At 40.9% G+C, this 27,177-nt stretch overlaps 1 protein-coding gene across 1 annotated transcript in view; it reads left to right on the top strand.

Moving 5' to 3' along the window:
* Nucleotides 1-26,599, top strand: part of PSMB2 (proteasome 20S subunit beta 2) — a 37,932-nt gene extending 11,333 nt beyond the window's left edge. Inside the window, exons 4-6 of the mRNA XM_021095920.2 lie at nt 21,162-21,324; nt 22,813-22,862; nt 26,365-26,599. Coding sequence (XP_020951579.1) covers nt 21,162-21,324; nt 22,813-22,862; nt 26,365-26,472 — 321 coding nt within the window. The 3' untranslated portion in view covers nt 26,473-26,599. The remainder of the gene's footprint in view (nt 1-21,161; nt 21,325-22,812; nt 22,863-26,364) is intronic.
* Nucleotides 26,600-27,177: the final 578 nt, after the last annotated feature.

The following is a 27,177-nucleotide window of genomic DNA, read 5'->3' as shown; positions in this document are numbered from 1 at the left end:
TTTTTAGTTGAAAACTTATCTACTAGTAAAGAGTGGAATACTAATACTTGATAGGAAAAATAGAAATAAACCAACATCTATCATCTTTTATCTGCTAGGCTTTTTTCTAAATTGACCCGGTCCAGTATGGTAGCCACTAGTCATATGTAGCTATTTCAATTTAAAATAATTAGAATTATCAATAGATGAATGGATAAAAAAAGATGTGAGATACACACACACACATTGGAATATTAGCTATAAAAAAAGAATGAAATTGTGCCATTTGTAATAGTGTGAATGGACCCAGAGGGTACTAATGCTTAGTGAAGTGAGTCAGACAGAGAAAGACAAATACTCCATTATCATTTTTAATTAGAATCTAAAAAATAAAACAAATATACATAACAAAACAGAAACAGATTCACAGATATAAAGAACAAACTAGTGGGGGAGGGAAAAGATTCACAGATACAGAGAACAAACCAACAGAGGGAAAGGGGGAGGGGAAAGATAAGGATATGGGATTACAAGATACAAACTACTGTGTATAAAATAAATGAGTAACAGGATATTTACAGTACAGGAAAATACAGGTATTATTTTATAATAACTTTAAATGGAGTATGATCTATAAAAATATTGAATCCCCATCTTGTACACCTGAAACTAATAAGTCAGCTATGCTTCAATTACAAAATTTAATTTAAACTTCAGTGCCATTCTAGATACCTATATTTGGGACCTTATTTAATGCTTCTTATTACACCATGAGTATTAATCCCATTTCACTTACAAGGATACTAAGACTGGTTAATAGAGGGTTAAATATTTCTCTTATGTATCCGAGTATACCAAAGGTGCATATATAGCCTGTTAAAGACTAAAGGAAGACTTTTGTTTGTTTGTTTTTGCTTTTTAGGGCCGCACCCATGCATATGAAGGTTCCCAGGCTAGGGGTCCAATCTGAGCTGTAGCTGCTGGCCTATGCCACAGCCACAGCAATGTAGGATCTGAGCCACGTCTGCCACCTACATCACAGGTCATGGCAAGGCCAGATCCTTAACCCACGGAGCAAGACCAGGGATCAAACCCACCACGTCATGGTTACTAGTTGGATTTGTTTCTGCTGTGCCACAATGGGAACTCCTAAAGTAAGACTTTTAACTTCAACTACTGCACTCTTACATGCTGTCTCCTTTATTAATTACTAGACTCATATACAGTTATGTTCATACATTTTTGGAGGCATAGAATGTTCAGTTCTATTAAGAAGTCAAGATCCCCACATAGGATTATATAGTTAAGGTATAAATATGTGCCCATTGGAAAAAAAAAAAAAAAAAAAAAGAAAAGGAGTTCCCGTCGTGGCGCAGTGGTTAACGAATCCGACTAGGAACCATGAGGTTGCGGGTTCGGTCCCTGCCCTTGCTCAGTGGGTTAACGATCTGGCGTTGCCGTGAGCTGTGGTGTAGGTTGCAGACGCGGCTCGGATCCCAAGTTGCTGTGGCTCTGGCGTAGGCCGGTGGCTACAGCTCCGATTCAACCCCTAGCCTGGGAACCTCCATATGCCGCGGGAGCCCCCCAAGAAATAGCAACAACAACAAAAAAAATAAATAAAAAAATAAATAAATAAAATAAATAAATATGTGCCCATTGTAGGTGTTGAATAAATATTTGCTGAATAAATGTCATCTAGTTAGGTCTACTTATAACACTGAAACTGTTATTGTGCATTTATACACTAGAAGGGAATTTTATTAAAATTTTTTTTTTTTTTTTTTTGTCTTTTGAGGGCTGCTCCCGTGGCACATGGAGGTTCCCAGGCTAGGGATCGAATCGGAGCTACATCTGCTGACCTACGCTGCAGCCACAGTAACGCTAGATCTGAGCCGAGTCTGTGGTTTAAATTCTTATGATTTGATTAATAATAGACTACGGAAGGGAGAATGATGAATAATGGAGCTATTTCTTGCTTGAAATGAATTACATGGCACATTTGGTATAGTCCATATGAGTGCCCTAAAATTATCTAGTATTATCCATGGAGATCTCCATTTTACCTGTGTGGGAACTGAGGTATGAGCCAGCCAGATTTGATACTCTTGGGGAATGTAGAGTTTGTGATAAAGCTTAGAGTAGAATGCCAGCTTCTATGGTGTGTAATCTTCAGGCTTTACTACAGCTACTTGCTGGGCAAAGTGTTTTCATAGAACCTTTTCTGAAGTGCTTGATGAGTCTTTGGTAATTTAAGTTTTTATGGGGCTATACCTATAAATGCTTAGCAAGTTAACAATAGAAACAGTGTTGTTGGAGTTCCCGTCATGGCGCAGTGGTTAACGAATCCGACTAGGAACCATGAGGTTGAGGGTTCGGTCCCTGCCCTTGCTCGGTGGGTTAACGATCGGTGCTGCCGTGAGCTGTGGTGTAGGTCACAGACGCGGCTCGGATTCCGCGTTGCTGTGGCTCTGGCGTAGGCTGGTGGCTGCAGCTCCGATTCAACCCCTAGCCTGGGAACCTCCATATGCCACGGGAGCGGCCCAAGAAATAGCTAAAAAAGACAAAAAAAGAAAAAAAAACAGTGTTGGAGGCCTTCCTGTCATGGTGCAGTGGAAATGAATCCGACTAGGAACCATGAGGTTTCAGGTTCTAGCCCAGGCCTCATTCAGTGGGTTAAGATCCGGTGTTGCCATGAGCTGTGGTGTAGGTCACAGACACGGCTTGGATCTGGTTTTGCCATGGCTCTGGCGTGGGCTGGCGGTTACAGCTCCAATTTACCTGGGAACCTCCATATGCGGTGGGTGAGGCCCTAAAAAGACCCCCCCAAAAAAAGAAAAGAAATAGTGTTAGAAAAATACTATCCAGCCTGGTCTAGTGGTTTCAAACTTAATTACATGAAGCTGCCTTAGGAAACTCACCAAAGAAGACCAGTGTGGTGACGCTTTAGATCTGCTTCATATAGATAAAATCAACTGTTATCTTTTTTTTGTCTTTTGTCCTTCTAGGGCCGCACCCTTGGCACATGGACGTTCCCAGGCTAGGGATCTAATCAAAGCTGTTGCTACCAGCCTATACCACAGCCACAGCAACGCCAGATCCAAGCCACATCTGCGACCTACACCACAGCTCATGGCAGCGCCAGATCCTCAATCCACTGAGTGAGGCCAGGAATCGAACCCGCAACTTCATGGTTCCTAGTTGGATTTGTTTCTGCTGCACCACGACGGGAACTCCAACTTTTATCTATTTTTATATCTAAGAATTCCATGTAAGATTTTATTTGAAAAAATGACTTCATTGTCCCTTTCCCACTAAAGTTTGAAATCTAGTGGTATAGTTGAAAGAGCCCTGTTTCAGGAGGTATGACAATAGCTCTCCCATGAGCTAGATGAAAAACCTTGGGAGAAAGACAATAAACCTTGGTGGTTTTAATGGTTTCTTCCAGCCCCCAAATAGCATGATTTAAAGATCTGATATCAGATTTCCCACTATGGCACAGCAGGTTAAGGATCCAGCATTGTCTCTGAGGCGGTGGCACAGGTTCAGTCTCTGGCCTGGTGCAGTGGGTTAAGGATCCGGCATTGCCACAGCTGTGGCTTGGATTCTATCCCTGACCTAGGAACTTCTTTATGCCACAAGTGCAGCCAAAAAAAAAAAAAAAAAAAAAAAAAAGATCTGATGTCAAATACTGCGGAACTATAGTAATCAGAACAACATGGTATGGGCACAGAAACAAACGTTTAGATAAATGGAACAGAATAGAGAGCCCAGAAACAAACCCACATACCTACTGGCAATTAATGTACAACAAAGGAGGCAGGACTATACAGGGGAGAAAAGATGATCTCTTTAGCAAGTGGTGTTGGGAAAGCTGGTCAGTTACATGTACATCAGTGAAATTGGAACACTCCCTCTCACCATATTAAAAAATAAACTCAAAATGGTTTTAAAGACCTGAATATAGGATATGACACCATAAAACTCCTGGAAGAGAACATAGGCAGAACATTCTTGGACATAAATTGTGCCAGCATTTTCTTAGATCATTCTCCCAAAGCAAAAGAAATAAAATCAAAAATAAAGAAATGGGACCTAATCAAACTAAAAACTTATGTGCAGCAAAGGAGACTATAAATAAACAAAATGACAGCCTACACAACTGGAGGAAATATTGCAAACAATGCTACTGACATGGGGTTAATATTCAGAATATACTAACAGCTCATAAAACTCAGTATCAAAAGAAAACCACAAACAAACCCACCCAATTCAATCAGAAAGTGGGCAGAAGACCTAAATAGACATTTCTCCAAAGATGACATACAGATGACCAACAGGCACATGAAAAGATGCTCAGCATCACTAACATTAGAGAAATGCAAATCAAAACTACAATGAGGTACCACCTCACACCAGTCAGAATGACCATTATTAAACAGTTTACAAATAGTAAATGCTAGAGTGTGGAGAAAAGGGAATCCTTGTGCACTGTTGGTGGAAATGTAAATTAGTGCAGCCACTGTGGAAAATGGTATGGAGGCTCCTTAAAAAAATAAAAAATAGATACAACAATTCCACTGCTGGGCATATATCCTAAAAAGATGAAAACCGTATTGGAAAAGATACATGCACCCCAGTGTTCATAGCAGTACTGTTCACAGTAGCCAAGATATGCAAACAACCTTAGTGTCCATCAATAAATGATTGGTTTAAGAAGATATAGTATTACAATAGAATTGTTTAGTATACACTATACAATATTACTCAGCCATAAAAAAAATGGAATATTGATGTTTGCAGCAACATGGGTGGACTTGGAGACTATCATACTAAGTGAAGTAGGTCAGGTAGAGAAAGACAAATATATGATGTCATTTATATGTGGAATCAAAAAAATAATACAAAGAGTTCCTGTCGTGACGCAGCAGAAACGAATCCGACTAGGAACCGTGAGGTTGCCGGTTCGATCCGTGGCCTTGCTTAGTGGGTTAAGGATCTGGCGTTGCCGTGAGCTGTGGTGTAGGTCGCAGATTCAGCTCAAATCTGGCATTGCTGTGACTCTGGCGAAGGCTGGCAGCAACAGCTCCGATTAGACCCCTAGCCTGGGAACCTCCATATGCCGCGGGTGCAGCCCTAAAAGGACAAAAAGGCAAAAAACAAAACAAAACAAACACAAATGAGTCTATATACAAACTTACAGACACAGAAAAGAGGGGGGATAAATTAGGAGTATGAGGTTAACAGAAACAAATTACTCTCCATAGATAAGCAACAGGGATTTACTGTATAACACAGGGAACTATATTCAGTATCTTATAATAACCTATAATGGAAAATAATCTGAAAAAGTGTGTATATATTGTGTGCATATATATGTATGTGTATATATATATACACATCACTCTGCTGTACACCTGAAGCTGACACAATATTGTTAATCAAAACTATGCTTCAGGAATTCCTGTTATGGTGCAGCAGCAACAACTCTGACTAGTATCCATGAGAATTCAGGTTCAATCTCCGGCCTTGCTCAGTGGGTTGGGAATCCGGTGTTGCCATGAGCTGTGGTGTAGGTCTCAGGCATGGCTCAGATCCTTCATTGCTGTGGCTGTGGCTTAGGCTGGCAACTGCAGCTTCAGTTCGACCCCTAGCCTGGGAACTGCCATGTGCCATAGGTGCAGTTCTGAAAAAGCAAAACAAACTGCACTTCAATTTAAAAAAAACCTGATATGAAGACCTAACCAGACTTAAATTTTTTTATTTTTATTTTTCAGTGAAAGGGAAAGAATATATTGGAAAGAATTTCAGTTATCAGTCATTTCTAGAAGTAACTTTTCCTAGCACTCTGCCCTGGATTTGAGTGTGTTTGGCCTGGTTGTTAGTAGTCATGCATAGTGTACTCTTGTCCTAGATGAGTCCTGTTGCTTTGAGCCTTCTCTTCAAAGGACAATATTGTTCTTGTGCCTTTGGTGGCTGGCACAAAGGCATCATTTGTTTATTGGTATCAGGTCATATGACCTTGTGAACAGATGGCCCAGGTGAAACCTTGATTTTGTAGGTCTTGTCCCCTAAACACAACCAACCATTTTGTTACATGTGATTAAAATATCACTAACAAGGTTAATTTCACAAGCTTTTTGGCAAATGTGGTTAGCAGGATGTGACATGACACAGCATTACTTTCTTTCTCTATGTGCCATCTCCCTTGAGGCCTCATCTCCCCTGCTCGCCCCTATCTCACCCATGCCCAGGCTTGCCTTCCAGCTCACCTACTCCAGATGGGCGGCACAGTGGGAGGACACTGGCAAAGGCAGATGTGTTTATTTTCCGGAGACAAAATGTTGTGCTGTCCCAGATGGCAGTGCCTTGGAGCAAATGGCAGCCTTTGACACTGCTGCCACGCAGCCTGGGCATCTTGACAGACAGAGCTGGCTTACTTTGGATGATGGAGAAATTGAAAATAAATAAATAAATAAATACCAGGATGTTCATCATGAAACTCACGGAATTTAAGTGCAGGTAGTATTTTTTTTAGACCTGCAGAGCAGTTTTCTTCCCTGTCAGACCTCAGTTAGCTAGCTAGCTAACTGGATTTTTGCCATGGACCAAGAATTATTTGTCTCAATAGAACATAAAGTACAAACTTAAAACATGTGACTACATTTAGATGGATGTTCAGTGGTGCTGCATAACACGCATATCCCAGGTCACATCTCAGTAGAGTCTCTGAGGATTGGGAGTGGCTCATGTCTGTCCCATTGGAGATACCGCTGTTCTGTTTTTAGTGGTCATTTTGATTATCTAAAGACCCAGGGACAGATGTGCCTTGAAGTTGAGATGCCTTTGTGCTTATAATGTTTTTCTGCCAAGAAGAGTTAAGAATTCTGACAGCTGCCCTTTTAAGCAGTTTGCTTCTATAGTCCTTAGAACTTGACTGAGTCCATTAAGGAGACAAAGACTCTGATGTTGAATTGTTACACTACTAGTCTCCTAGGGAAAAAATGGCTTAAGAACATCTTTCTTCGAAAGTTACTGGCTTTATCAGGAAACCTTTTTTCCTTTTTTTAAATATGTGCTGTTTTTCCCAGTCCTAGTGCTGATAGAGTTAGGAGTTTGCAGGTGTAAAGTCCTCCCCTCCCCTTCCCCATCTCTCTCCAGGGGGTTGTATGTGAGAAGGTGTTGCTTTCTCACTCAGAGAGCATGTATGTGCTACCCTGTTGGATGCCTGCTGTGAGCATAGAGAACCTGTGTTCTGGTTGAATGGAATGAACCTATTGGGTGGCTCAGATTGTGTGACCCCCATAATGCCAACTTCTCACTTAAAGCATCTTTCCTATCCACGATGGGGGTGAAGCAATATAGATAATTGGTCTAAATTTGTGTCATTTTGAAACTTGTGCCTTGAAAATTAGGTGGCTTCCTGTTAAAGTTTGGTTTAAGCTGCAAGCAGCGGAGTACTGTTTCACTAAGCAGCAGAGTGCTTAGTAAAATATGTTTACCATTAGAAATACAGACTTACCTCACCTTTTAAGACTGCTGTAAACCGGAGTTGCTGTGAGCTGTGTTGTAGATTGCAGACGTGGCTTGGATCTGGCATTGCCGTGAGCTGTGGTGTAGGCCAGCAGCTATAACTCTGATTAGATCCCTAGTCCAGGAACCTCTGTGTGCCGCAGGTGCGGCCCTAAAAAGCCAAAAAAGAAAAAAAAAAAAAAAAAAAGATTGCTTTAAACCAGTGCCTTGGCCTGTGTGGGCATGCCTTCACACACACAGATACAAATATACACATGTACGCTGGCATCTTAGTGTTTCTCTTTATCTGCCAGGACCCAGGATCATTCAGAAATAGGAATTCAGGGGCTGACCCAAAAAATCTGTTTTCTTTAGTCTCTCCCACAATTATCTAAAATGAAGGAGGGAGTTCCCTTCGTGGTGCAGTGGTTAACGAATCCGACTAGGAACCATGAGGTTGCAGGTTTGATCCCTGGCTTGTTCAGTGGGTTGGGGATCTGGTGTTGCCATGAGCTGTGGTGTAGGTCACAGACATGGCTCAGATCCCATGTTGCTGTGGCTCTGGCATAGGCTGGCAGCAACAGCTCTGACTGGACCCCTAGTATGGAAACCTCCATGTGCTGCGGGAAGCGGCCCTAGAAAAGGCAAAAAGACCAAAAAAAAAAAAAAAAAAAAAAAAAAAAAAAAAAAAAAAACATGAAGGAGAATGGGAAACCTTTAGAGGGAGAAGTAGTTGACTGTTCTGTTTCTTGACCACAGAGGTAGTTACATGTGTGTTCACTTTATTCATTAAGCTGTACGTGTATATTTTATGCACGTTTATGTGAGTGTTATTGCATAAAAAACATTTTACTATGTATATTACATGTACAAAATCCATAATCTAAAGTAGTTTGTTAAATATGGCCCAGAATTTTAGGGGAGTGGTAAAAGATTGAAATTGGTCCATGTTATGAAGACTTCGATGGAAAAGATTTTGTGCTAAAAGCTGTGGACCTCTCTGGAAGCTTATTGGCTAAGAGGGGGTTATCATGATCAGATGAGATTTGGTTAGACCACTGGCTACCTTTGGTAGACCGTTTGGGGAAAATAGAAGGAAGCAGGGAGACCAATGAGGGGCGCACATGTCCATTGAAGAGGTAGGAGTAACTTGTGTTGAACCCAGCCTGCTAATAGGGAGCAGTGTGTTCTAATAGAAGGGCTTCTAAATAGTCTTTACTCAGGATTATCTTGTTACTATTGACATCTGAAAACATACCATTGTATATATCCTACATAGTCTTTTCCAGCAGACTTATAGCCAACTTATTTTTTTTTTTTTTTTCGGTCTTTTCGCTATTTCTTTGGGCTGCTTCTGCGGCATATGGAGGTTCCCAGGCTAGGGGTCTAATCGGAGCTGTAGCCACCGGCCTACGCCAGAGCCACAGCAACTTATTTATTAACTCAGGGAGATGAATCACTCTGATGTTCAACATTCAGAGATATTCATAGGCATGCCTAGCACATACAACATGGTAATATATATTATTATATGCCTTGGAATATACAGAGCATAGCTTCTGCACTTGAATTTTTTTTTTTTTTTTTTTTTTTTGAGAACCTATTTAAAGGTATATGGAGTCTTATATTTTCCCTGGAAACTGCCAGCTCATGAAAAAAGAATTCAAGCGGCCTTGTTGCAGACATGGTGCTGTTGGTTTTACCATTGCACAATCAGCAATTTTATTTTGATGTTATTTAGGAGAAAGCAGTATTTTTGATTAGCAAGTAAAATTAATGTAGAAAACAAATACTGTGTTAACTAGTTGGTATAATAAGGCATCTGTGCCATGTTGCATTTCAACTCATTAAATTTCTAAACTTCTAATTACGATAAGATTACAACTTTAATAGGAGAACCGTTCAAAATTTGGGTTAGTGATGGCTTTAGAGAAGTTAAATTTATAGAAATTTCAGAATTATTGAGGGGGTAACTAAAATCTAATTTTGCTAAAAGTTGAAATATACAAAATATTTAATTTTTTGCTCCTAAAATTGAGATTCAGTTGACATTTGTTGGGCATCTACTACTTAACTAAATTTCCTTCTTCTAGGAACTTTTAACACATGAGTACTTTTCATTCCTCACAGCTCTCAGGCACATTCAGATGCGGCACTTGAAACCTCAAGGCCAAGTGGACTGTCTTTCATAACACACCTGTAAAGTGATAAAGCCACATTTGATCTTGAGTCTTCATTATTTTTTTCACAAAAACATAGGCCTAACTTTTGACTTATGGCATTTAAAAGCACATGTTTCTCAAATAATAATTTAAAAGGTGTTTTGCTTTTAAAGTTTAAAATGTTGGTTGTAAATGCAGTGACATTCTTGAACTTAATTAAGTTCAAGGATTCATCCATTATAAGAATTTTTGCCAGTGTGTTAAGCAAAAACATTCGAACAGAGCTAGTCATTATTAAAAGAGAATGAAAAAAAGAGAGAATGAAGATAATTTTTACTATGATTTTGTTTCTGCCAGCATGAAGCAAGTATGCCAGATACACTTTCAGAGAATGAACTAAGGCAGAGAAAAAGAAATGAGAAACCTTGGTTAGACAGTCTCATTTGCAGAGTAGTTTCTTTTATTTTGCCTTGGGCCTCTGAAAATCAAAGGTTTGTTTCATTTGAGGCACAATTTGCTTCCTTATTTCTTAGTTTAGTGTGAGAATTTATAAACATGGACCAGTTTGTATTTTAGTGCAATAGAAGATAAGCCTCTCTGAAGCAGAAAAGAACAAGGGAAGTCATTCGGTTAACTTTTTTCTTTTTTTTTAAAAGCTGCATCTGTGGCACATGGAAGTTCCCGGCCTAGGGGCTGAATTGGAGCTGCAGCTACCGGCCTGTTCCATAGCCACAGCCACAGCAACACAGGATCCAAGCTACATGTATGACCTACACCACACCTTGGAGCAATACCAGATCTTTAACCCACTGAGCAAGGCCAGGGATTGAGCCTATATCCTCATGGATACTAGTCGGGTTCTTAACCCACTGAGCTACAATGGGAACTCCCAGTTTAATTTAACTTCTCTGTGGTGAACTTCACTATAGTATTCTGATTCTAATAGGTTTAAACTCATACTTTTTTTCCCAGCCACAAGATTAAGAGGAAACTATTTTCAACTTCCAATATCATACTTCATTTTTTTTCCGTCTGAGTGGCAACAGTAGGTGATAAGACTGGTCCCACCCTGTGATCATGAAGGAGAAAAAGGCTAGTTTCTTCTCAGCTCCCAAGAACTGCTCTCTTCATCTTAGATGTTTACACTCTGAGAGATTAGCCTCTCTGCTTTCTCTCATTTTACTTCCTCCCCTGCTTTGCCTCCAGACCTGCCTCGAACCCCTTTCTCACTGGTGTTCTCTGCTTCATACTGAATCACTCGTACTTCCCCTAACCTGCTGTGTGTGTTCTCTCCTGTATCTCTGCCTTTGCCTGCTCCACCACTTTGCTGGTCATTCTCACCTGAATGTACTTCCATGTCTCCAAAGGCTAACTCTTAATTGGTAGTTAAGACTTAATTCATCGTTTTCTAGGGAAACTTTCTGTACTTCTCCACACATGTAAGTCACCCTCAGCTGCTTCTTGCCCTCAGCTGCTTCTACCTCTGCCCTAGTTTCTTGTTATAATTGTTTCCTTTATTGTCTTCCACAAGTGAAGCATAGGAATATATGTTTGTATAAAGAAAACCTCCTGACTGACTCTTCATTCAGTTTCTTGATTTCAGCTGTATGTTATTTTTTCTTTCCAGCTATTTCTGAACAGCTCACCTTAAGCCTCATTGGGTCTAAATTGAATTTTTTACATTTGCTTTTCCACTTTTCTCCTTATTGAGAGTCCTCTTAACTCTTCTTTCTCCCTCATCTTCTATTCTACTAGTCGTTAATTCCTATATATTCTACCTCTAAATACATCTCATACTCCATATCTCCCCTTTCATCCCTGCTGCTTCTGCAGTGTTCTAAGACATGAAAAAAGCTGAGGAATGGGAGTGGTTTTCATAGGTTCCTCCATGGTTTACATGCCAAAGTTCATATTCTTTAGTCTGGGAAGCCAGTGACAGTATCCTCCCAGTTCTTGTCAACCATTTCCTCTCTGCCTCCTACTGAATCACCTAATTCACTGAGTATACATGATCCATATTCACCAAAACATTCTATGTTTTTTTACCTTCGCATATGTTTTTTCCTCCATCTGAAAACTTTCCTACTCCTGTCTGCCTTATCACCTCCTTTCCAATCAAGTTTTCCATCTTCATCACCTGGCACAGTGCTTCTCACATAGTAAATGCTAAATAAATAACCTTTATTGAATTTATAACGTATTCACATTCTGCATGCAAAAGAGAAGTTGGTTGGGGCAGTCGCTCATTTCATAATTATCCTGTGCAGGCTCAGAGAAGTCCTGTAGGATTTGGTTGAAGGCTTTGATAAACTTGATATGTTTTTACTTCAGATGTAGTCACCACTATTATTAGAAAAAGAGATTGATGGGTTTCCTTAAAAAGGACTCTGTCAAAGAGGATTAAAGACAAGGTACAAGTGATTCTGTATTGCTTAGGCATTAGGGATAGGTAATTCTTCCCCACCCTGTCCCTATCATAGATCCATAATCTTTTAGAGCTAGGAAAGTTATGTAGGACACAAGGACAGTTGGAAGCTGCTGAAATCTTTCAGATTTTTAAAAAGTGTTTGAAATAGTGAACATTGCAATTCCAGTGTAGGTACAAAGTATTTTTTTAATTAATAATAGGAGTTCCTGTCGTGGCGGAGTAGTTAATGAATCCGACTAGGAACCACAAGGTTGTGGGTTTGATCCCTGGCCTTGCTCGGTGGGTTAAGGATCGGCATTGCTGTGAGCTGTGGTATAGGTCGCAGACATGGCTCAGATCCCGCATTGCTGTGACTGTGGTGTAGGCCAACAGCTGCAACTCTGATTAGACCCCTAGCCTAGGAACTTCCATAAGCTGTGGGTGCAGCCCTAGAAAAGACCAAAAAAAATAAAAAATAAAAAAATAACAATAGGCCCATTTTATTTATAAACGAAATTGAAAAATTGGGCATTGACAAAGTAGTTGAAGTGTTGTTATCTATTTATATTTAGTATCTACTACATACTTGAGTAGTTGTAGACCCTCTAGAGGAGTCATAATGATCTGATATTAAACCTGCCCTTTTTAAAAGTTTAAATATAATTGATCAGATATATAATTGGTCAAATATAATTGGTTAAGATATAATACGTGAAATTGAGAAAAATAGATGCTGGTATGCAAAATAATAACATTTTGAAATACTTGAGTATGAAACTGACATTTACATATTGAATCATATTTTCACACTGATTTCCATTTTGTGGAGGCAGCATTGTTTCTTAGAAAAGTGCACAAGGCTTGGAATCAGGAAGCCTGAATTCTGGTCCTGACTATAATTAGCTGTGTGGTTTAGTGTAAAAGTCACTGTCCCCTCTTTGAACCTGAGTCCCCACATTTGCAAGAAAGACACTGGAGAAACTAAATGAGCTCTTAGATCCCTTCTAACTCTGTAAGTGGCATTTTAATGAAATATTCTCAGTGCCAAAGGTGAAATTTCAGGCTGCTTTGACAGTCGGCTAGACTTAATGAAATAGTGGGCACCATTCCCTTCAAAGTCTAGTCTCTGTTTAGTGTATTTAGAAGTTTAATATTTATTAAATATTAAATATTTATTAAAACACTGTCATCATTAGCCACATCCTTTGTCTCAGTGGTGTTTTTGCATCTCCTGCCCAATTTCTGACCCGCCAGGAATGGAAGTATGCTTCATACACTGCTTAACATTCCAAGGTGTGCAGCACATTGCACAAGGAACTACGCGTTCACCAAGGCACCTCACTCACAGCAACGTCGTCTTGTTCAATTAGAGGTGGCAGAGGCTGGCCTGGCTCCAAAGGAAGACTGTCAATTCCTCTCTTTTTTCTGTGTCCACGCTCGGCAGGATGCTTCCTCACGCCCACCTCTCTCCCCCTTGCTGTGACTTTGGCTTCCGCCAGATGTCACACCGCTGCTTGTCACCGCCCAGACTCTCGTCGCTGATTTTGTTGTTTCAGTGTATTTATCACAACTGTTCTCTTTAGCTGTAAAATTTATGGAATTTCACACTCTTCTTAATCACTACAGTGTTTCCTTTTCATGAGAGAGGGAATATACAAGGAGTTGTACGCACAAGAGTTAGAGGGAAGGAAATGCTCCGTCTGACTTAAGGGAAGTTTGCCGTGTGTGCCATGTACAACCCCCACTCCCAGATGTACAAGGGAACTGAGCTCAAATGTACAAAGTGGAACTGAACTCAGTGCTGTGGGGCTCAGAGGCACTTAGGAAGTCCATTTTAATCCCAGGGAGAGGGGTATAAGAGATGTGCTTTTTGGCTAATTCCCCTGACTTAAACTGTATTCCTTTTAGCAACCAAAAAAAAAAAAAAAAAAGTGGATGATTTTACTGGCACTCCATGGTACTTTTTTTTTTTTTTTTTTTTCCTTTTTAGGGCCACACCTGTGGCATATGGAAGTTCCCTGGCTAGGGGTTGAATCAGCTGCAACTGAGGCCTGCGCCACAACCACAGCAACACTGGATCTGAGCCTCATCTGCCACCTGTGCCACAGCTTGTGGCAACGCCAGATCCTTAATCCACTGAGTGAGGCCAGGGGTCAAACCTTCATCCTCACAGACACTATGTCAGGCTCTTAACCTGCTGAGCCACCGCAGGAGCTCCCACATCTTGAATATTATTGTCTCATCAGCTGTTAATTATGTGGTCAGATCCTAAAAATGATGGTGATAGGGAGGATGATGGTGATAATAGATAATATGTATTATTATTATGTAACAGGTATTTCATTGAGCTCTTAACATTTATTTATTTAAACCTTTCCAGGATGATAGATACTGTTATTATCTGTGTTGTATAGATGAGGAAATCTCAAAATGATTTAAAGCTTTCCACTTTAAAGATAAGCTTACATCATGTATTTTTTAAGGGAGGAAAAGATACTAATTTATCTAGGTTTTTTTCTTTTTCTTTTTTCTCTTCTTTCCCTACTTGTAAAAAGAGGCAAAAATTTGGTGGCATTTTATTTTAGAAACTAAAATTCATTTTGAGTTCCCGGAATGGTTCACTTAAATTATTTTCTTTGTGTGTTGGTTAAATACAACTTTAAAAGTAAGCACTTTGGCATTTTCACGGCGAACCGTTGATGGTGATCCTCAAGGCCATTGGACAGAGAGGGCTTCAGCTAAATGTTTGGATTCATTTATTGATTACTTGGATGTTTAGGTTAGTTCAGAATTACGTATAATATTCATGGAAACAACCTAAATGTCCATTGACAGATGAATGGATAAAGATGTGGCATATGCATACAATGTAACACTACTCAGCCATAAAAAGGAATGAAATAATGCCTTTTGCAGCAACATGGATACATCTAGAGATTATCATGCTAAGTAGGTCAGAAAGAGAAAGTCACATTGTATATGTTGTCGCTTATATGTGGAATCTAAACTACTACACAAATGAATATATCTACAAAACAGAAACAGACTCACAGTTACAGAGAACAGACTGGTGGTTTCTGGAGCAGGGGATGTGGGGTGGGGGGAGGATTGGGACTTTGGGATTAGCAGATACAAACTATTATACATAGCATGGATAAACAACAAGGTTCTACTGTATAGCACAGGAAACTATTTAAAAGTGCTGCTTTGAACATTGGGGTGCATGTATCTTTTCAAGTTAGAGTGTTTTCCAGCTATATGCCCAGGAATGGGATTACTGGATCGCATGATAGTTCTGTTTTTAGTCTTTTGAGAAACCTCTATATTGTTCTCCATAATGGCTGCTCCAATTTATGTTCTTGCAGACAATGTGCAAAGGTTCCCTTTTCTCCACATCCTCTCCAGCATTTATTATTTGTAGGTGTTTTTTTGTTGTTGTTGTTGTTTGTTTTTGTTTTTGTTTTTTTGTATCTTGTCTTTTCAGGGCTGCAATCGCAGAATATGGAGGTTCCCAGGCCAAGGGTCTAATCAGAGTACAGCTACCAGCCTACGCCAGAGCCACCAGCAACGCCAGATCCGAGCCACGTCTGCAACCTACACCACAGCTCACGGCAACACCAGATCCTTAACCCATTGAACGAGTCCAGGGATTGAACCTGAAACTTCATGGTTCTTAGTCGGAATCGTTTCCGCCGCACCAGGACAGGAACTCCATATTATTTGTAGATTTTTTGATGATGGCCATTCTAACCAGTGTAAGGTGATACCCCATTGTGGTTTTGATTTGCATTCCTCTAATAATTAGTGATGTGGAACATCTTTCATGTGCCTGTTGGCCATCTGAAAGTCTTTGGAGAAATGTCTGTTTAGGTCTTCTGCCCATTTTTTGATTGGGGTTTTATTATTACTATTGAGCTGTATGTATATTTTGGAAATTCCTTATAGATCACATTTATGAATATTTTCTTCCATTCCATAGGTTGTCCTTTTTATTTTGTTTGTGGTTTCCTTTGCTGTGTAACTTTTTAAGTTTAATTAGGTCCCGTTTATTTATTTTAGTTTTTGTATCCATTACTCTAGGAGATGGATCCAAAAGTTTTTGCTGCAAGTTATGGCAAAGAGTGTCCTGCCTGTGTTTTCCTCTAAGAGCTTTATAGTATCTGGTCTTACATGTAGGTCTTTAATCCATTTTGAGTTTATTTTTGTACATGGTGTTAAATAAAGAATGTTTTAATTTCATTCTTTTACATGTAGCTATCCGGTTTTCCCAGCAGCAATTATTTATTTATTTATTTATTTATTTATTTATTTATTTATTTATTGGTCTTTTTAGGGCCACACTTGCAGCCTATGGAGGTTCCCAGGCTAGGGGTTGAATCGGAGCAGCAGCCACTGGCCTACACCACAGCCACAGCAATGTGGGATCCAAGCCGTGTCTGTGACCTATACCACAGCTTATGGCAATGCCAGATCATTAACCCACTGAGCAAGGTCAGGGACTGAACCCGCATCCTCATGGATATGAGTCAGGTTTATTAATGCTCAGCCATGACAGGAATGCCCTACCACCACTTACTGAAGAGACTGTCTTTTCATCACTCTATATTCTTGCCTGCTTTATTGTAGGTTAATTGACCATAAGTGCGTGGGTTTATTTCTGGGCTTTCTACCCTGTTCCATTGATTTGTATGTCTGTTTTTGTGCTAGTACCATACTGTTTTGATGACTCTAGCTTTGTAGTATAGTTTGAAGTTGGAGCATGATTCCTCCAGCCCCATTCTTTCTCAGGATTGTTTTAGCTATTGTTTATGGTTTCCTTTGCTGTGCAGAAGCTGTGTGAGGAGTTTGTCTTGTATTTCAGTGCCAGAAGTGGTTGGGCTTCTCCTGCGTACTTACCCTGTTTATTTCATGGACACTGTGAACTTCATAGGTGACTCTGTTTCCCTAGTAATAATTTTAGTGTTTATTGAGCCTTTCTCTATTTTAGGTACTGTACTTTTTGTATGGATTATCTCCTTGACTCTTTACTATAGTCTTTTTCAATGAGAACGATAAAATTCAGAGAGGTTAGGTGACTAACTTTTCTAAAGCCATACGTCTGGTAATAGAGCTGGATTTCAAACTCAGGTCTAACTCTGTATTGTAACCCAGTGTTTCCTCCTGAGATATTTGTTTAAGCTATATTTTTCTCCTTCATTTAACTCTATATGTCTGTAGCATAATTTTTTCCTTACTTAACAACCCTATCTAAAGGATTGTAGAAAAAGAAGGACCTAGGAGCCTAGGAAAAAGTAGCGGTATATGTAGTCACAGAGAATCTGGCAGTCAAATTTGAACCAGTTCTTGGAAATAGGACCTTTTTGACACTTGTTTAGTGATTAATCTTTCTTCTTGGGATACTAGGCATTAGCTGTGTATGTATTAAAACATGTGTAATGCTTTCTGGTATTATTATTCACTCAGCAGATATTTGTTAAACATATACTATATGCTTAAATATTGAACAAGCTAGACACAGTCCTGCCTTCATGGAGTTTATAATTGGTATAAATATTTGAATAAGTGAGTTGTGTCTTACACATACAACGTGTTTCCCTAAACACACTATAGTCACGTATATATGCTGCAAGAATATTACAAAATTGAATAGCTTAGAATTTGTCTTATTCTAGGAAAACACTATTGGATCAAGAATATGAACTTAAGAGTTCCCGTCATGGCTCAGCGGTTAACAAACCCAGCTAGTATCCATGAGGATACAAGTTTGATCCCTGGCCTCACTCAGTGGGTTAAGGATCCTGCATGGTGTAGGTCGCAGACATGGCTCGGATCCCATGTTGCTGTAGCTCTGGTGTAGGCTGGTGGCTACAAACTCCCATTGGACCCCTAGCCTGGGAACCTCCGTATGCCATGGATACGGCCCTAAAAAAAAAAAAAGAATATGAGGAAAGGTAACGGTCAAGAAACTCATAACTATGGCTTTGTCACTTTGAATGCAATGATTCTTAGAGAAGAGTGGCAGTATACACGACTTTATTTGAAATTTAAAACAAAAAAACTAGTGTGAGCCAGAGGTCTTTGATGGAGCATTGTCAGAAGAATTTCAGAAACTGCAAGTTGTTCAACAGATGTATTGATTTAATTAGTCTAGATAACACCATTTATTTATGCTTAAGCATCTCACACATGCAAAAGTTGGTAATTTGAAGTCACACAATAATTTGTGAGTTATCTTCTGTACCACGTGTTGTAGCTTCTGAATACCAACTTGAGGAGCTTGTGTGTCAGATGCTTAAGCATAAATAAATGATATTATGTAGACCAATTAAGCAATACACTTCTGGAATTCTTTTGACACTTTCATGTAAGTTTTTTTGGTGGTGGCTTTTAAAGATCTTATTAATTATTTTAAACACAGTTTAATTTCATAGTATGGGCAAAATCCTCATTGGAGACAGAATGTATGTAGGTTCTATTGTTAGATCTCTAGATATCTGGATGGATCCTTAATGTATTATTGCAACTTGATAAAATTGTTCTGGTTAGCCATAAAAGGAGTGTTCTCCAGTGAATGAAGAAGAATTATCCTTGTAGCAAAAAGGTGAACTTATTTTGTGATAGGTAAGGGACTATTTTATTAAATATCTTGGGTGGGGAAACCAGTTAGACTCTCCTTATTACATCTATCTCTCTTTTGCTATTTTAATTTTAACTGTAAGAATGTCAATATAACATTTGCTTGATTTTGCAGTACTATTCTCAGTTTTTTTAAAAAAATACTGTTGGAGTTTCCTGGTGGCCTAGCATTTAAGGCATTGTTACTGCTGTGGCTTAGGTTTAATACTTGGCCTGGGAACTTTCACATGCTGTGGGCATGGCCAAAAAATACTATTACATATTTTTTTAATTTTTATGTAATTTAAACGATTTTATTGTTGTTTAAAGTGGTAAGCTATCAAAAAGAGACTGGGGTATAACTAATATACTAGAAATTTAGGTAGCATCTTTTCTTCTAGAGTTTGGGATGCTTCAGCTTCATTGTTTTTCCCTACCATACTCCTTAGAAGATAGAAAGGGTAAAGATTAATTAACCCAGTTTTACACATAAAGAAACATAACACTCAGAGTTCCCATTGTAACTCAGCAGCAGTGAACCGGACTAGTATCTGTGAGGACATGCGTTCGATCCCTGGTCTTGCTCAGTGGGTTAAGGATCTGGTGTTGCTATGAGCTGGTGTAGGTCACAGGCGCAGCTCGGATCCTGCCGTTCAACCCCTACCCTGGGAACTTCCATATGTCACAGGTGTGGCCCAAGAAAAGCAAAAAAAAAAAAAAAAAAAAAATGCTCATTGGGGTTAAGTGTCTTGCCAAAGGTCAGACCTACTAAGAATGTTGTTACAGAATGTGACAGAGCATTCCAGAGCCTAACACACTTACTGGGATATGTGATAAGTAGATAATTATTTTCCCTAAAGACTTGCCTCTTGTTCTATTGCTGGTGAACTCTTACTCCTCTGAGACTATTCACCTTCTTATCCCAAGGCAGAAACTTGTTTGCATGTTAGGGCTACTCTGTAACCTTTGAGAAATATTACTTAGCACAGCTGGCTTGGTATTCCAAGTAGGTATATAATATTTTCATGTGTTTCATGCCCTCAGCATTTGGAAGTTCCTGGGCCATGGATCAAACCCACAGCACAGCAGTGACTTGAGCCACTGTAGTGAGAACAGTAGATCCTTAACCCACTGCACCACAAGGGAATTCCTTTTCGTGTTTTTGTTTTTTTAATGGCCACACCTGAGGCATATGGAAGTTTCTGGGCCAGGGATTGAATCCGAGCCACAGCTGTGGCAATGCCAGATCCTTTAACCCAGTGCACCAGGCCACGGATGGAACCTGTTCCTCTGCAGCGAACGGAGCCAAGGCAGTTGGATTCTTAACCTGCTGCACCACAGCAGGAACTCCTTTCATGTATTCTTTTAACACAAGTTCGAATGTTTCTTCAGGCTTCCAAGTGCCCATGTTAATCTGTGTTCAGAGAATTCAAGATGTTGCTTTTAAGACCATTTGCTGTTATTTTATTCTCCATAATAGGATGCATAAATATGTTTGAATTCTTTTAATGGGCATTTAATCAAATATATAAGTTTAGGGATGGGCATGTAACCATGAGCAAGTCCTGCTCACTACCCACTGAGGCAAATGCAAAAGGAAAAACACACTTTGCAGAGAAAAAGGATGTAAAATAGTCTCACCGCTGATGCGTGGGGACATGGGCAGGTTGAATTTAACATAGTAAGTGGCCTACCTGATACACAAAAATAATCATCCACTTGGAGATGATGAGCAAGGTTCTCTATAGAAACTTGCATTTTTAGACTTATAGATAATACAAAGAAAGGATACCTACAAATAGATTATAATTATTGTCTCTTTGATAAAATTATCTTAATTATTTTAGCAGAGCCTTTTTGTATTAGGAAAATGTTATCGCTTCACCCAAATCTGCGTTCTTCTAGAGTTACCATATTTCTTTGTATTTATGAACTTCTGTTATTACTCTCTACATTGAAAGTTAAGTGATTTGACTTAAATATTTGAGACTTCTTACCCTTTCCCACCCCAAGATATATTTCCTAATGGTGAAGCATATAGTTTGCCATTTGAGATTTTGGTCCAGATGTCCAGACCGAGCCTTTTTATTTTGAATGATGTGGTTAGAGCTGCAGCTTTCTTTAGCCTCTGGCCTCACTCTCAGAACTGTATGTTGGTTTCAGCAATTAGGAAAGACAGAAGAGCACCCATGCGTTGCCTTTGAGATGCTTTTATGGCAGGTTTTGGTCTACAGGCATTAAGAAGCAGCTTTTTTATATACCTTAGAGTACTCCAAATATTCTTCCAGTCAGGAAAAACAAGCTGACCTCCCTTTACCTCTGACCACACTCTGGGTCCTTTAGATTTCTCCAGATCTTTACTTCCATCATAATTTACTCAGGTGCTGCTATTTTCTTATTCATCAAGAGTTGGAATGTTCTTATTTCCATGAGAAGACATGTAGGTGTTACTGCTGCGACCATCACTTTGCAGTGTTTTTTCCTTGCAGACCCCATATCACGTCAACCTCCTCCTGGCTGGCTATGATGAGCACGAGGGTCCCGCACTCTACTATATGGACTACCTGGCAGCCTTGGCTAAAGCCCCTTTCGCAGCCCACGGCTATGGTGCCTTCCTGACTCTCAGTATCCTGGACCGATACTACACACCAAGTAAGTTCCCGCTCTTTAAGTAGGGAGCAGTAGCAGAGCCCCGGGTTCAGCTGCTTCCAGTTTTGTGCACAGCGCCTTGGAGTTGGGTTGCCAGGGCTTGAATAGAGGATGAATCCTAAGAAGCGCACATGCAGCTGCCCTCTGGGAGCTTTCTTGTGTAGCTCAGTCAGTAGGGTTATTGAAAAGTTGATCAAAGTCCCTCTTTTGCCAGACAAAACGAGGTATTGCATGTATCCAGAGCTGGGTTTTATTTTAAGTGGGGGTTGGAGTAGTGAGTAAAATCGTAATTCTCCATTTTTTTTGACTCATTTTGCTCTACTTACAAGCTCATTCACTTCTCAGCTATAGAGAATAAGCAGGTAAACCAAGTGGTGTGTGTGTTTGTTTTGAGCTTGTGGTGGATGGACAGGTTCCCAGCATGACAACTAAGGGTCTCTTTTCTTAAATGTCAGAGGTTTTTAAAGTGATAGCCTGAGTTGTTCCCTTGGTTCTCATCACCTGATGGCTACTCTCCTATAAGAAAAAGCTGGCTCTCTACTTGTCTAAACTGTCAGCTTGGCAAACCTTCAGACGCAGGGGTGCTATTATGTTAAGTTCTGTCTTCTGACCCTACTCTCAACCTCACCTTCAGCCACTGTGAGCAATAGGCACTTGGGATTCTCAGCTTTTACAGGCTATAGATGCAGCACAGATAATTGCTTCTCTCCTTACATTCCCTTCTTCCCTGTCAGTATAGTAAGAATCTGGCTTGTTCATTCCTTTTTTTCAGTGTTGCCCTCTCAGTCAGCCTCAGCCATGCCACAGCTCTAGGCCACATCCTGTAAAGAATTAGCCTGGCCTTCTAGTGATTGTTTCTTGATTTGGCATCTGTCAGCAATACAGCTGATTTGCCCACCAAAATAACCACCAACCACCCCTGAAGCCTAAGTGCATAATATGTCACTCCAGTTTGCCATGCCTGTGGACAGTTCTTTTGCCTCCTATTTTATGAGAGACTCAGCCCCATCCTATGAATTCTTTTTCCATTGTGAAACCGAAGCCCAGCTGGCAAAGTGAGGCTAAAACTCCGGCCCTGTCCTCTCTTTCCCTGATTTGCAGCTGGCTAGGGCAGATGGAACTGATTTAAGCCCTGGTCTAAAGGCGCGTGGTGGGGGGAGAGTTGGGGGATGGGCTATAAAGAGGAGGCAGGTTGCTGGACTTCTTTAGAGGCAAGTCCTGGCCATGGGAGGCAGAATTCCGTCATGCTTACCCTTCTCTGTAGCAAATCAATTTGCAATGGCTGTGGCTGCCAGAGCATTGGGTCTGGGGCACCGTCAACTGCATATGGAATAAGTTTGTTGCAAACCAAAAGGCTAGGCATTTTTTTGCCTTTTCTATTTGTGTAGCATGCTGAACTGAAAAACAATTTAAAACTTCATCAAAAGTTGTGGCAGAGAATTGAACTTGATGTCAGCACCTTGAGTTCTTGGCCTCTGTGTTCTCTTTCAGCTATCTCACGTGAGAAGGCAGTGGAGCTTCTTAGGAAATGTCTGGAGGAGGTGAGTAGCTCCCATGGGATCCTGAAAGGAATGTTTTGTCTCTCTGTTTGCCAATATTGTTCCTGTTCCTTGGTTACATTTTTTTCTGATCCTTGCCAGAAGGTATAATAAATATCCACTAACCAGCTGTGAAGTTGCTACCAGGGATAGAGTTTGGTGAATAATAAGCTTGTTTTTGCTCTCATGGGTCACTTTCTCATCAATGTCAGTTTTACAAGTTAATTACTTTTTTTTTTTTGCTTTTTAGGGCCGCACCTGTGACATGTGGAATTTCCCAGGCTAGGGGTCAAATCAGAGCTATAGCTGCCAGCCTACACCACAGCAACTCGGGATCCAAGCTGCATCCGAGACCCACACCACAGCTCATGGCAATACCAGATCCTCAACCCACTGAAAAAGGCCAGGGATAGAATACCTGTGTCCTCGTGAATACTAGTCAGATCTGTTAACTGCTGAGCCACTAAGGGAACTCCTAATTACTTTTCTTTTTGGTTCATCCACACTGGTGGTTCTCAAATTTTAGTATATATAAGAATCATCTGGGGAACTTTTCTTTTAAAGGCAGATTCATGCTTTCCACTCCCCCCTCCTCCCACTCCCCCCCAATTCTGATTCAGTTGTCCTGATGTAGAGCCTGAGAATCTTTTAACTAGCAGTCCCAGGTGATTTTGCTGCAGGTGTATCTAAGGCCTTACTTTAAGAACTATTGTGCCAGGAGTTCCTGTTGTGGCACAGCGGTTAACGAATCCGACTAGGAACCATGAGGTTGCGGGTTCGATCCCTGGCCTCGCTCAGTGGGTTAAGGATCTGGCATTACCGTGAGCTGTGGTGTAGGTCGCAGATGTGGCTCGGATCCTGTGTTGCTGTGGCTCTGGCGTAGGCCGGCGGCTACAGCTCCGATTAGACTCCTAGCCTGGGAACCTCCATATGCCGAGGGAAGCAGCCCCAGAAAAGACAAAAAAAACAACTATTGTGCCAGACCTTATACCTGCTCTACTTTTGTGCCACCTGTAATTGCTATAAAATCTGCTCCTTTAACAGTACATGAGTCTTGGAGAGAAAGCCTCCCTGGGAATTTAGGAGGCCATAGAAGCTTTGAGCAGAAGGGGAGAGTAGCTCTTAGTTCATGAGGCAGGAGAATGGGCCCTGCCCACTCCAATACTACTCCTAGGAGTCTAAGTCTCTGGGGTATGATCGGGGGAAAGGAGGAAAAGAAAGCGGCTCCATTAAGCTTCTTAATTCGTTTACTGTTCTTGTAGCCTAAGGATGAACTTGAGTTCGTGGTCTAGTGGGAAGAGAGTAGGAGGTTGAGAGCAGGTGGTCGCATTGGACAGTAATGTTGGTTTGCTTCTTACACAGCCTGTCATATTCAGTCCACAGTGCCCCTTCTTCCTCTTGTTTATAAATCCCCTTTCCAAAGCAGAAGCTGAGAATAAACTCATGTGCTTTTCTTTTTTTTTTTTTCTTTCCTCTTTTTGCCATTTCTTGGGCCGCTCCTGTGGCATATGGAGGTTCCCAGGCTAGGGGTCTAATCGGAGCTGTAGCTGCCGGCCTGCGCCAGAGCCACAGCAACGCAGGATCTGAGCCGCGTCCGCAACCTACACCACAGCTCATGGCAACACCGGATCCTTAACCCATTGAGCCAAGGCCAGGGACCGAACCCGCAACCTCATGGTTCCTAGTCAGATTCGCTAACTGCTGAGGCACGACGGGAACTCCTCATGTGCTTTTCTTAAGCATTCAACCAAGAGGCTATATTATTAATCCAGCAGCTCCAGGTGTTGCAAGGGGCTTCCAGGAAGAAGCCACTGGAATATTGAATGCTTTGAGACTTTATTCCCCAGGGAGGTTAAAGATGATTATTTTATAAATCTGCATTTCCTCATTGTCACCTTTTCTTGATCTTGGAGCTTGTTTTTAGACAAGAGAGCACTGTGGCAATGAAATGGCTTGTTGCTGTCTAGTTCTCAGCTGTAAAGGAAAAAAGAACTATCAAGGGAGGGAGGGCTCAGGCCTGGGGAGAGGTACAAGATATGCTCCAAAGGAAGCGGGTAGAGCTTTGTGCCTTTTTTTTTTTTTTTTTTTTAGGGCCGCATCTGTGGCATATGGAGGTTCCTAGGCTAGTTGGAGCTGTAGCCACCAGCCTGTGCCACAGCAACACAGGATCTGAGCCACATCTACCTACACCACAGCTCAAGGCAATGCCAGATCCCTCACCCAAGCTTTGTGCCTTCTATCTGGAGATTAAGTAAGGTGTTAAGGAAGAGTAGCCAAGAAGCAAAGATTTCCATCAGATGTGTTCCTCAGTAATCTCTAGCCAGGAGATTGATCGGAGCTATCTGCTTCTATGCATTCAGACCGCAGTTCCTTTGGAATAGCCTTTCAGAGGGAGTCTTATGAGAGTCCAGACATGTTTCTTTAATCACAGATTAGCTTGCATTGGAGGAGAGAGAAATAGGAGTTGTTGGGAGTTCCTGTTGGCTCGGTGGTAGTGAACCCAACTAGTATCCATGAGGACTCGGGCTTGATCCCTGGCCTTGCTCAGTGGGTTAAGGATCCCACGTTGCCGTGAGCCGTGGCGTAGATTGCAGACACAGCTTGGATATGGCATTGCTGTGGCTGTGGTATAGGCCAGTAGCTGCAACTCCAACTTGACCCCTAGCCTGGGAACTTCCATATGCCACGGGTGTCTAAAAAGACAGGAAAAGAAGAGGTAGGAGTTGTTCCAAGAGGAGTTTTGAGGCCATCCTTCCCACCACCCTCCAGCTATAAACACAGTCACACTCAGACACATCTGGGTGGGTGACTAGAGCAAACTTTTGGGACCTAGGAGTACATGGTTTTGGTCCAAAGCTTATTCCTAGGGCAGTTGCTCCTTGGTTGGCTTGTTACCTTGAGACATATTAAAAGAGAAGTCTGTTTACCAGGCTGATTGGTGGCAGATTGTGAAGAATAGTGCATTATATTGTCTCATCCTTCATCAGCTGATATGCCAGTGAAACTCTCAGCTCTTGCTCACTACCTTCCAGTCATCCTCCAGCTGCAATTTGGGCTTTCCTCAGTGTCCTAGTACCAACTTGCTCCACTAAGATACGTGCTTCACAAAAGCAGAGATTATTACCTATTTATATGTCCAGTGTCTAGAACAGAAAGCTTGACCCATAGTTAGTTTTCAGTAAAAATTTGTTGGAGTTCCCATTGTGGCTCAGTGGAAACGAGCCCGACTAGCATCCATGAGGATGTGGGTTTGATCCCTGGCTTAGCTTAGTGGATTAAGGATCCGGCCTTGTTGTGAATTGTGTGGGTCGCAGACACAGCTCAGATCCCACATTGCTGTGGCTGTGGTGTAGGCCGGCAGCTGAAGCTCTGATTTGACCCCTAGCCTGGGAGCTTCCATATGTCCCAGGTGTGGCCCTAAAAAGCCCCCCCCCCCAAAAAAAATTTTTTTTAATTAAAAAAAATAAAAATTGTTGACCGATTTCCGTTATATGTCTTTCTGCAGCTCCAGAAACGCTTCATCCTGAATCTGCCAACCTTCAGTGTTCGAATCATTGACAAAAATGGCATCCATGATCTGGACAACATTTCCTTTCCTAAACAGGGCTCCTAACATCATGCCCTCTCTCCCATTTGCTAGGGAACTTTTTTTGATGGGCTCCTTTATTTTTTTCTACTCTTTTGACGTGTGCTCTTGATAAATGGTTAATTCAGAATAAAGCTGAATATGAATAAACTGAGTGCTATGAGTTGAGTCTCAGTTTATCTAACATCACCTCAGGAAGGAAGTGGAGAAAGGATTAGCTGCATTGGACTTTTTTGCCAGTACTGTCTTTCCTCCTGCCCCTTTCTCTTCATTAATACTCTAATTGTCCTTTAGTGGCTGACAGTTTGCTTGCTACGGTCTTGTTCCCTCTAAAGCAGTAGTTCTTTTTTGTCCCTAAGCTTAAACATTTTTTAATTAATTAATTTGATTAGGTAATACATGAACCTAGAAAAAATGCAAAAAGTACAAAAACAGTGTGTATTTTTTTTAAATCACATCTGCAGCATGCAGAAGTTCTTGAGCCAGGGGTTGAACCCGTGGTACAGCCGTAACCCAAGCCACAATAGTGACAATACTGGCTCCTTAACCCACTGAGCCACCAGGGAACTCCTTCCATCCCTATAATTTAAGCAACTTCTCTTCCCAGAGGAAACTTCAGCTACTGATTTTTTTTTATTTTATTTTTTATTTTTTGGCTTTTTAGGGCTGCCCCACAGCATATGGAGATTCCTAGGCTAGGGGCTGAATCAGAGCTATAGCTGCCAGCCTACA

The sequence above is a fragment of the Sus scrofa genome, chromosome 6 (assembly GCF_054392235.1).
Source record: "Sus scrofa isolate SSC_HxYL_T2T_F1_AM1 chromosome 6, Sscrofa_HxYL_maternal_Yorkshire_Landrace_v2.0, whole genome shotgun sequence".
Taxonomy (NCBI): Eukaryota; Metazoa; Chordata; class Mammalia; order Artiodactyla; family Suidae; genus Sus; species Sus scrofa.
The sequence above is the reverse complement of the archived record's forward strand: the minus strand, read 5'-3'. Positions and strand labels throughout refer to the sequence as shown.